This window comes from Phoca vitulina, unplaced genomic scaffold (genome assembly GCF_004348235.1).
Source record: "Phoca vitulina isolate PV1807 unplaced genomic scaffold, GSC_HSeal_1.0 scaffold4, whole genome shotgun sequence".
Lineage (NCBI taxonomy): Eukaryota > Metazoa > Chordata > Mammalia > Carnivora > Phocidae > Phoca > Phoca vitulina.
Window position 1 is genome coordinate 10612571 of NW_022589707.1, and position 11605 is coordinate 10624175.

At 40.7% G+C, this 11605-nt stretch overlaps 2 protein-coding genes across 2 annotated transcripts in view; both read left to right on the forward strand.

Annotated features, from left to right (window-relative positions):
• The window catches only part of MTPN (myotrophin), a 56570-nt gene extending 46419 nt beyond the window's left edge, over positions 1–10151 (forward strand). The window contains exon 4 of the mRNA XM_032401503.1: positions 6970–10151. Within this exon, the coding sequence (XP_032257394.1) occupies positions 6970–7056 (87 nt within the window). The 3' untranslated portion in view covers positions 7057–10151. The remainder of the gene's footprint in view (positions 1–6969) is intronic.
• On the forward strand, positions 9432–10155 carry LUZP6 (leucine zipper protein 6). Its single transcript, XM_032401504.1, is given in 2 exon segments — positions 9432–9608; positions 9610–10155. Coding segments are annotated over 2 exon segments (306 nt in total). The 5' UTR covers positions 9432–9446; the 3' UTR covers positions 9754–10155.
• The last annotated feature ends 1450 nt before the right edge of the window (positions 10156–11605 follow it).

The following is an 11605-nucleotide window of genomic DNA, read 5'->3' on the forward strand; positions in this document are numbered from 1 at the left end:
ATATTCACTGTGTTGACTATTGCATTAGATTCTTTGGGGTACCCAGAAATATTCTTTATCTCTTGTATCAATATGTAAATTAAATGTGCTGTTAAATCCTGTACCAGTAAATAACATTACACAACATATGTAAATGTAGGTATTTGAATAATTTTTTTAGTGTTACTGTTTTCAGTAGATTCCAAAACTGAATTGTATAACTTTTATGGTAATGGTAGTATTTTAAATGTATACTCAAACAATTGAAAGTTCCCAGGTTCGGAACACTTTATCATACTACCATGGAACTGTAAACAGATGCCCCAAATCATGAGATAATGGAGTTCTTAATGAGCAGTTTCTCGACTGTTCTAAAATGCATAGGGATTCAAAATAAATATTTTGCAGTATTCTTTCTAACAGTGATTTGGTATGTGTATACACAAGATGGTAGAAAAGGTAGTTTTTTCTTTTAATGTGGTGGCTGTGTATGATCCCCAAGGGTAAGATTGATGTTAATAATACTCATTTGCACTGTGACCCGCGTATAAAATTTCGTTGAGCATCTGCTCTATACCAGGTATCATCCTACGTGTTAAAAGTACAGAGATGAACATAACAAGAGCCTTGCCCTCGTGGAGCCCAGCCTAATTTGGGGGAGACAGGTGTTGTAATGTAATTACAGACTATGGTAACTGCCTTAAGAGAAGTAGAGTTCAGCTGTAACAAAAACTCCTCCTACAGTGATTTAAACAAGAAAGTGACTCAGAACAAGATGTCTGAGGTGTGCAGTCCAAGGCTGGGCAGCTGGCTGTGCTGTGTCGTCAACATCCCACACGCCCTTCTCTTCCCCAGGCCTCATGGTCACAAGATGACTGCTGAACCTCCTGGCATTGCGTCTGTGTTTGTGTAGGAACAAAAGGAAAGAGCTAAGGACTCTACCCTCCTGGGGCTTTATTGAAGAAGGAAAGCCCTCCGTGGGAGAGGCCAAATTTGTGTCAGATGGCCATCTGTAGCTCTACAGGAGTCTGGGGATTCTGTTTCTTTTCAACCCCTGAAGCAGAGGAAGCAAAGTCTAGTAGAGGGAGACAAGTACATAAAACCAGTACATTAAAGTGTTATGATTGCTGTGGCACGAGTTTATATGTGAGACAGTAGGGATTTGAAGGAAGAAGAGGTCAAGTGTGGTCCTGGAGGTCAAGGGGATGATGTTATAAATAAGGATGCCATTACAACTTCAGGCAGTGCAATTCATAAAGCAGTTGTAATGTAATTCATAAAGCAATTGACACCTGAGCTGAATCTTAGAAACTTGTGTCCAGGAATCCCATAGAGAATTGGGAGACCATTCTAAACAGAAGCAACAATGTTAGAAAAGTCACACGGACAAAGAGAAACCATGATGCATTAGGGTAAGATAAAAAAAAAAAACTATTCACAGCTACAACATACACTAGAAAGGATTTAGCAAGAACTATGACTAGACAGGTAAATAGTGAGCAGATTATGCATTTGTCATACTGTTTATCTTCATTCTCTTCTGTTAGGATGCCATTAAGGTTTTTTGGTAGGTGGGTAGTATGATCAGACTTGGATTTTAACAAACATCACCCAAATAGACGTATGAAATCTGAATTGAAATGGTGTAAGAAGTGAAAAAAGAGGTGTGCCTGGGTGGCTCAGTCAAACGCCTGCCTTTGGCTCAGGTCATGACCCCAGAATCCTGGGATCAAGCCCCACGTCGGGCTCCCCACTCAGCAGGGAGTCTGCTTCTCCCTCTGCCCCCCCCCCACTTGTGCTCTCTCTCTCACCCCCCCATAAATAAAATCTTTTTTAAAAAAGTGAGAAAAGATAGGAAATTAATGAATTAGGATCTCTATGTAAAAATCCTGAGCTAAGAAAGTAATGGTAGCAAGGACAGCTGAGAAATGTTAAGAATAGTCTGGTCTAAAGACTTGGTGACTGATAATGTGGGAAGTAAACAAGAAAAACTGCGTGGTGTCTGCACATTTCCTGGAAGATGGTGGTGGTGTTTACCATAATAGAAAATACTGAAAAAGGAACAAGTCTGTAGGAAAAGATTATGGTGGAAGCAAATGTAGAAGATAGCCAGCTTGAGCCAGACGATGGGGACAATAACCTGGGAAAAGGACCTAGATCCTTAAATGACCTTATAGGATAAAACCACCCTACCAACCTTAATACTCTTAGCACTACTGTTTGAGAGAGTAATTTATATTGTTAAAACGTACATAATACCCAAAATAATCAGCTAAGTCAGTGCAGTCCCTATCAAAATTCCAATGGCATTTTCACAGATACAGAAGAAACAATTCCCAGCTTTATATGTGGAACCACAGAAGATTCCAAATAGCCAGAGCAGTCTTGAGAAAGAAAAACAAAGCTGGATGCATCACACTTCATGATTTCAAAACCTATTACAAAGCTTATAGTAATTAAAACAGTAATGTGTTAGCATAAAAACACACACACACACAGATGAGTGGGACAGAACAGAGCACCCAGAAATAAACCCCCATCATTTATAACACAGGAACCAAGAATGTACAGTGGGAAAATGACAGCCTCTTCAATAAATGGTGTTGGGAAAACTGGACAGCCACATGTAAAAGAATGAAACTGGACAACTATCTTACACCTTACATAAAAATCAACTAAAAATGGATTAAAGACTTGAACATACGACCTGAAAACAGTTATATTCCTAGAAGAAAACATAGGGGTTAAGCTCCTTAACATCTGTGTTGGCGATGTCTTTTTGGATTTGACACCAAAAGCAAAGACAAGAAAAGCAAAAATAAGTAGGTGGGACTACATCAAACAAAAAGCCTCTGTACAACAAAGGAAATTAACAAAATTAAAAGACAACCAAGGAATGAGAGAAAGGTTTGCAAATCTAGTATATAAGGGGTTAATATCCATAATATATAAAGAACTACAACTCAGTAGAGGAACAAACACAATCTGATTATTAAAATACAGGTAGAGGACCTGAACATTTTTCCAAAGACCATGTACAGATGGCCAGCTGGGTAAAGGTGCTTCCCTAATCATCAGGGAAATGCAAATCAAAACCACAATGAGATATCACCTCTCACCTGTTAGAATGGCTGTCATCAGAAAGACAAGACATAACCAATGTGGGTGAGGATATGAAGAAAAGGGAGCCCTGTTGGTGAGAATCTAAATTGATGTAACCACCATGGAAAACAGTATGGAGTTCCCTGAAAAAGAATTAAAAATAGAACTTCCATATGACCCAGCAATTCCACTTCCGGGTATTTATCTGAAGGAAATGAGATCACTGTCTTGAGAAGACGTCTGCAGCCCCATGTTCATTGCAGCATTATCAGCAGTAGCCAAGACATGCAAACAACCTGAGTGTCCATCAACAGATGGATAAAGAAAATGTGTATAATACACATGCACGTGTGCGCACACACAGGAATATTATTCAGGCATTAAAAAAAGGTAATTCTGCCATTTGCAACAACATAGATGGGTCTTCAGGGCATTATGCTAAGTGAAATGAGAGAGAGACCAACACTATATAATGTCGCTTATATGCGGAATCTTTAAAGACACACACATACACACACACACACACACTCTGAACTCATAGATACAGTGAACAGATTGGTGGTTGTCAGAGGTGGGGGGTGTTGGGGAATGGACAAAATGAGTGAAGGTGGTCAAAAGATACACACTTAACAGTTGAAAGATAAAGAGAGTCCTGGGGATGTAATACCGTGGTGACTGTGAGGGATAAAAAAGAAACAGAAATGTTCTTACAGAACAGAATATAAAAGTTGATCTTGACAAAATAGAAAAGCTGGCAAGTTAAGAAGTACAGGAAGTGATGGGAGGGTAGAGAAAGTATCTTATAAAGTAGAGGGATGAGGTACTGTCAGAACTGATGGAACAAGAAATACAGGTTTAAATAACGATCATTTAAATTTATAGAGAAACAAACTGGTATTTTAAATATAAGAAATGGGACAGTCTGGGGAAGAAGGTGGTAATGAGCTAAAGCCTCATCCATATAGCAGGAAGTAAGAAGGTAATATCTAAACTTAATAATGCACATAGTAACATGAGTATATTATTTAGAGCTATGAAAATAATCACTAGAATTAAAAACAAGTGATTAAAGATGGTTTCCTCAAGGAAGGGGTGAAGCCAAATATACTGACTTATATAAACTTGTTAGTAACTGCATCTAGTACTAAAAAATGATTTTAATATTCTTATCCGTATTAATAAAACTGGTTCATCGTTTTCAGAATTGGTTTGACTTTGTTAGATTTATTTCTACATATTTTATTCTTTTTAATGCTATTATAAATGGAACTGTTTCCTCAGTTTCATTTTTGAAATTCGACCATTGAACTTTTTACCTTATGAAATGCCCCTCTTGTTGGTAATACTGGTTTATCTTTTCTGTTGTCTGATAGTCACCCTAGTTCTCCTAGGGTTACTCATTTATTTTTAAAAGAAATACGTATATATGCATATTTAGAACAAAAGAGTAGACAAACACTAAAATGTTAATAAAAGTATCTGACCTATATAGAATTATGAGTTTTGTGGGGTTTTTGTGTATCTTGAGTTCTGTGATACATCTATTAAAATTAGGGGGGAAAAGTGACTTAATGTAAATCAGCTAGATTTTTGTTGTTGTTGCTACAGATGGCAGCAATTGACTCTAACAGGTAGAAAAAGGAATTTTTCAAGATATTGGGACTAGTCATAGAACCAGTAGGGCAGCTGGAGGACCAGGCTCAGAAGAGGGAGGAGCTCTGGAAGCTACAGGCCTCGAGGTAGCAGAACCTCCTCAGCCGTCTCGTCTAGTTCATGCCACAGGAAGAAATGAACTCTTTTTGTTCTCTATCAAGATTCAAAATCCAGAAGTGAGAGTCCTGCCTGAGTCAAATAAATCTCTGACACTTGATGAGGAAAATACATGGCACTTCCAGTTACATAGTCCCAGGACTCCACACAGTGGGGACCAAAGAACCCCCAAAATGAAATTAGGATGCTATTATCAAAAGAAGGGAAATGAATTCTGACAGCTAAAAAGCAAGCAATGTTCACTAAAATATTCAACTTTTTGTTAGTGCAGAATTACAGTTTATAATGCTAGTCATAAAAGCAGTGATCAAATAAGAAATGGTTTTGAATACAATGATCCCAGTTATTGTCCCACATCCCATAGAGGACTTACCACACTGAAGTTCTCCCTCACAGATTTCTCTCCCACTTGACTATGAGTTGCCTGTGTTCCATGAAGCAGTTAAATTCAATTAGAAAATGAAGAAATAGAGATCTTTATAATCATATAGAAGACTTTGTAATAATGTAGCACTTCCTAGGATGTCATCTTCTTGGTTTACCTAATCAACTTGTGCTTACTCCTCAAGACTCAGCTCAAGCACTGCCTCATTCAGAAGCCTTTCTCCCTTACATCCTCCTATTGCGTCCCATTCTGGCTAAGAGACCTCTCATCCATGTGCATGACACTATTATTCTCATCCACCTCTGTCATATTGGATCATTTGTCTGTCTCCCACACTAGCCAGACTGGCAGACTATCTTGTTTTTCTTTGATTCTCCAGCTCCTTACACAGTGTCTACACATTCACTAAACACTTGCTGAATGATTGAATGAGTCTGCCGGAGCAAAGGAGTAAGGCGAACATTCTGTCTAGAACCCAGCGTGTATAAAGACATGGCACATGGGATGTGAGCGTGATGAGAAGTTCCGTAGGATTAGAGCAGAGAGAGGTTAATGGGAGAAGAGACTGGTGAGTTTGACTAGAATTGGTCTTTAAAAGGCTATTTATAGGGCGCCTGGGTGGCTCAGTTGGTTGGGCGGCTGCCTTCGGCTCAGGTCGTGATCCTGGAGTCTCCGGATCGAGTCCCGCATCGGGCTCCCTGCTCAGCGGGGAGTCTGCTTCTCCCTCTGACCCTCCCCCCTCTCATGTGCTCTCTCTCGCTCTCTCATTCTCTCTCTCAAATAAATAAATAAAATCTTTAAAAAAAAAAAATAATAAAATAAAAGGCTATTTATATCAAGTTTAGAGAATTCTTTAGGCCTGAGAACAGTGGAGATTTGGCCAGGGGAGGAGGGCAGGACACTAGAGGCTGTTGGATGGCTAAACACTGGTTGGGGCTGGAACTAGGCAAAGAGAGAACCCTCAGGTGGGAGCAAATTCAGCTCCCAGACGCTAGGCACTTTCTAGGGACTGGGAATGCAGTAGTAAGTAATACAGAGATGTTCCCCCGGAGCTTCGTTCTAGTAAAGACAGATAAAGACAACAGATAGACACAAAGCTGTATGTACACATTCGCAAAACTGAAACGCCACGTTGCAAGTAAAATCTTCCGGAATCACACTGTCCAGGTAAAGCTTTGGAGTAGGCCGGAGAGGCTCTCGCGCGTACAGAAGGGAACCTCCTTTTACAGCCCCCGTGGCAAGCATTAACTGCTCAGTTTTTGTATGTACAGTGACCAGTATTACACAGCCTTCTTTAGGAACTTGTCTCAAGTAAGCGGTTTGTAAGCTCTGACCTGTAGAAATACGTTTGTAGTATTTATGCACTCTCCACAAGGTGTTGCAAAGAAATAACGGTCACAGTAATACTTTCTTCTTTAGCCAAAGTGATTTTCCCCATTTCATATTACACATAGGGATAATCTTTTCTAAAGCTTAATTGAATGCATGATAGTATAAATGAAAGGCAGTCATTGCCTCTATTATTGGCAAGTTGCGTTTGTAGCTTACAGTTTCTAGTGCCTGAAAAACAGTCTGGCATTTTTTACGACTTCGTCTACAACCTTGCCAGATGTTTGGGGTTTCTTTTCAGTTGAAGGGAGCCCATTAGTCTTGATTCTCGACACACACATTAGACGCCTCTGCGCGTGATGGCAGACTCCTTCAGTATTAATGGCTATTTCCTCTCTTTTCAGGGTGCTGATAAGACCGTGAAAGGTCCAGATGGACTAACTGCCTTTGAGGCCACTGACAACCAGGCAATCAAAGCCCTTCTTCAGTGATGGACGGATGGGCTGCCAGCTCTGGAAGAAGGGCTCTCCCGTGGCCTCACACTGCTGCCTGTCTGTCTGTCACTCTCTAGCTGCCAGCTTCTTCAGCTAAATACTTTAACAGGGGTGAGGGGAGAGAGAAATTCATAACCAGTCAGACCACCAGAAAAAAACCATGTTTGGGAAGAGAGGAAAAAACCGTGATCAGGCTTTTACTGGGACTCCTGATCAAGTCTGCCTCTTTTCCATTTCCAACAAAATACACAGCTTATGCCCAAGGGAGAGCAAAGACAAACCGTACCAGTACCATTTGACCCTTTCAGCTCCCTAGCTAGTTTATTCATGAGATCAAGTCGAGGGCCTGATCCTACCGAGGCCAACTCTCCGAGTGTGGTAGCCGTAACTGAGCAGCGGCGGCTGCTGGGACCTAACTCCGGGTGCTGAGATAAGCAATCAGCTCTAGCCTTCTGCCTTAAGACGCACTCTCCTGGGGGCCTCCTGGCATAGTTAAGAGCGCTGCCCGTGGTCGGCGACCAAATCTTCCCTCAGCGACTTTCAGCTTTACGTGAGAGCTCAGTTAAGGTGAGGGGGCACACTCCTAAATTGCTGGATGACTCAACTTTGGATTTCCTCTCCCCTTTCACATGGATTTCATGTATCTTTAGATAAAACTGACTAGTTTTATTTATAAAACCTTAAATTTTGGAAGCCTACAGGAGAAATCATTCCAGTGTGCGTATTTTTTTCTCCTCTAGATTCAGACGTTTATATAACATTGAAACACTTTCAGACTCCTGCTGGTAGTAAAAGGGGATTTAAACATAGAATCATAGCCATAGCCTGTTAGTATCCTCTAGAGAACAGTTGTCTTAGTACCTATGGATTTTCTTCATTTGCTCTTTGAATGGATTGGCCTCGGTTATGTTTGGAGAATCAAGGAACATTCTTTGGAAATCCTCTCTCAGACCCACCTTGGATGCTGATTACTTACTGCACCAAAGCTATCACTGGGGTGAGATTTACGGTCTGGACAAATTGAGCCCTGTCCCTTCAAAAGTTTGCTCGTTACCAGGTTTCCCCAACTTGTCGATAGGCTTCTGCTGAACATATGCCAACCCATCTGCATAACCTATTTTTGTTTCTTTACTAAACCATGCATCACATTAAGTGTGACCCCTTCAAAATGTATTCTGTCTTCTTAAAATACAGTGCCCTACAAGGGGTGTTCTGACCTGCAGGAAATATTTAGACACATGTTCAAATGTTTATTTCATGAGCAGTACAACGAATTAAAACATACACCCTTAAATTTGCTATTTCACATTTAAAATATGACTCCTTTGACTTGCCATCCATAAAAGCTTGCTAAAAATATTAGGGTTTTTCCTTAGCCAAATCATGCAATAATTGAATGTACCTCAAATTTTTAAAGGGGGGTTGGGTTAGGGGCTTGTATTCAGATTGTGGATAACAAAGAATTATGATTTTTTAAGGCAATGTAGCATTCTAAAACAGGGTTAAACTAGTATCAAGAGTAGCCAGCTAATAACAAATCTTACTGATCGGTTTGTTATGGTGTGGGTTTATGCGTGTGTGTGCGTGCGCGAGTGTGTGTGTGTGTGTATTTTTCCCCATGAATCTTTTTTTTTTTTTTAATCCTGTGGCTTTTTGCTTACAACTAGCCTAACCCTGTAATTTTCCTGCATCCGAGAAAACAATCACAAACAAAATGGTGGTTTAAATACTTTGATATATTTGGCTAATTCTGCTGTCTTAGTGCAGATTAGAGTTGGATTAGAAGTCAGTAAACAGTACTTTATTACATCACTGAATGGAAACAGAGCTATCCTCATTGAAGACGGAGGGCACTTTATCAGTCTGTATGTTGGTAGCAACAAGGTGTTTCTGTATTTTCGTTTTCACCTCTTGGCTTGGATTTTTACCTTTCCTTTCAAACTGTTGTGTTGCAGTTGGCTATTGCAGAGAGTGCACTGTCCTATCATTCCTGAACTTGGTCTGCTTTCCAGTCACCTGGTGGAGAAGCCGCGTGACTCTTTGTACAGTTCATCCCGCTGTTCCTTGTCTTGCAGTAGAGGCTACTTCGCCTTCCCTCTTTCTCAGCCATTTTGTAAGCCCCAGAATTATGGGGCGATTGCTTGAGAAAATAACGTAAACATAGAATAGACTGGCCGAGATGGTTTACAATTTCTGTTTTTTTTTTAACTAGGTTATTTATAATGTATTTCCGAACCACTTGGCAGAGAAATTCACAACACTTAATGTTCATTTTTTGAGTAAAGGAAGCTAAAAACATGTCTGCTTTTTGGTACTACATGCATTAGTGAAGGGTTAAGTAAGTTTTGTTCTCCACTGAATATTTAACATCTCAGAAAAAATCTTGCATGTTCTGTAGTTTTTGTATTAAGTCAGTCATTTTGTATGCACTCTATCAAGTAAAAACAGGCGGTTTACCTGTTTACATTAGTATCCTAACAAATTCCGCCCCCTTGCAGCTTCAGACTGGCATCTGTATACTTAGAGTTCAGACACAGCACCCAAGAATACCCAAGTAGTTCTTCTAGGCATAGCTCACCTTCTACACCCAGCGGGGCACAGAGGAGAGGCGGGTGGGTACAGTGTGTACAAGCTGCAAGTAAGGCCCTTTACTCATTGATTTCTTCCCCCCCCCCCCCCAATAATGGATCTTAAATCTAGATGTACCGACTTTTTTTTCCTAAAACTTCAACGGAGCTGCTCTTTACTTCCATGCAATATTGTGTACTCGATTGTGTATAGAAGAAGCTGGTGAGAGTGCCCTCCTATATAAGCAATTGCAGTGTTTTGCATGCAAAATTTTAAGAATTTAAATCATCCTGATTCTATTTTGTAAATGGAGAAACAATCATATCTTTCTAAGCAGTAATGGAGGAAGACTAGTGCTTTGTGCATTTTGATATATTTGAGTTCATTTTTTCCATCATGTAATACTTTTGACACAATTGGGTTTCTCATATGATCCTAGTTCATGTACATCCGAATGCTAAATAATACCGTGTTTCAGTTTTGTGTTGCAAGAACAAATGGAATAAACTTGAATTGTGCTACAAGGAACGTGTCGGCAGCTTTTCCTCCCTCAGCTCCTGCGGCCTTCCTTTCCAGACCCTTTTCTCACAGCTTGACCCAGCCTCTGGTGGACTCCAGCTTTGGGTTCATCCAAATTTCCCTTCGTAACCCAATTCTAGGAGAAAATAAGTGGAAAGAAAATAAGACAGGAAAGATTTATTTGAAATAAACTGTACTACTCCTCATCTGGAAGTGTTGCTTTTGTGTCGGTCTCCTGATAACAGACTGGGTCACTTACGAACGTTCAGTAATCCTGGCTTCCTGAACGCAGGGCTACCCGGCGTATCCTGGAGCATCCGGGTCAGGATCGTGGGCAGCCGCTCAGGCCTTTCCTGTGTCAACTGAGGCTGCTGCACATCCCGAGGTTCACGTTTGCCCAACGTACTCGACCGTGAGCGCTCTTTTAGAGTGTAGTTTTCAGAACAAATGTTCTGATTGAACATTAAATCACTTTGAACCTCAAAATCTGAACCAGATTATATTCAGCTTGATTCTGTTGTAATCTTGTCAACAACCTAAGACAACTGTGTATTTTTCTTTTGAAATGGCCTATGAATAATATGTGCAGATGCACAGTAAAAGAGAGCAAAAGCTATCTTTCAGGACCTTCATGTTGCCAACCAAGGTTTAAGCATGGGGTAGCATGTAGGGGTGGATGTGAGTCTTCACAGGAGATTTTTTGATCAGTGAAACTTTCATTTTAAGAATTGGGGTCTTATCGGGGGTTCCTGGGTGGCTCAGTTGCTTAAGTGTCTGACTCTTGATTTCAGCTCAGGTCATGATCTCAGGGTCCTGGGATGGAGCCCGTATCCAGCTCTGCACTCAGTGTGTAGTCGGCTTGAGATTCTCTCCCTCTGCCCCCTGCCTCTGCTCGCACACACTCTAAAATCTTAAAAAAAAGAAGTGGGGTCCATCTAAGTGTTTAAATCTAGTTAAATATATGTTAAAGGGAACAGAGCATCTTCTATAATCATTGAACAAACCAGTTATTAGTCAACGGAAGGCACACATCTGGACGAAAAGCACTTAGAGTTACTGTGAAAATTTTGCGATTAGACACCAGCTATCACAGGACCCTGACGCAACACAGTAGATCAGATTGTTACTGCATTTTTTTTTTTTCCTTCTATGAGACCAGGGATTCTCAAAATGTCCCTGGCCTAGCCACATCACCACCACCTGGGGACTTGATTGAGGTGCCCAGTCCGGGCCAACCAAATCCAAGCATGGGCTGAGCCCATCAGTCCATGTCGTAACAAACCCTCCAGGGCATTCTGATACACACTTGAGTTTGAGGACCACTGTGAGCAACCATAAAGACAAAGAGTCTAAAAACCTGTAAATGGGAAGTCATCGAGGGTGGCTTCCTAGAGATGAAGTAAATGGAAGCCTTTAACACAGCAGACACAGCAAAAATGGACGCCCAAGAAAATCTTAA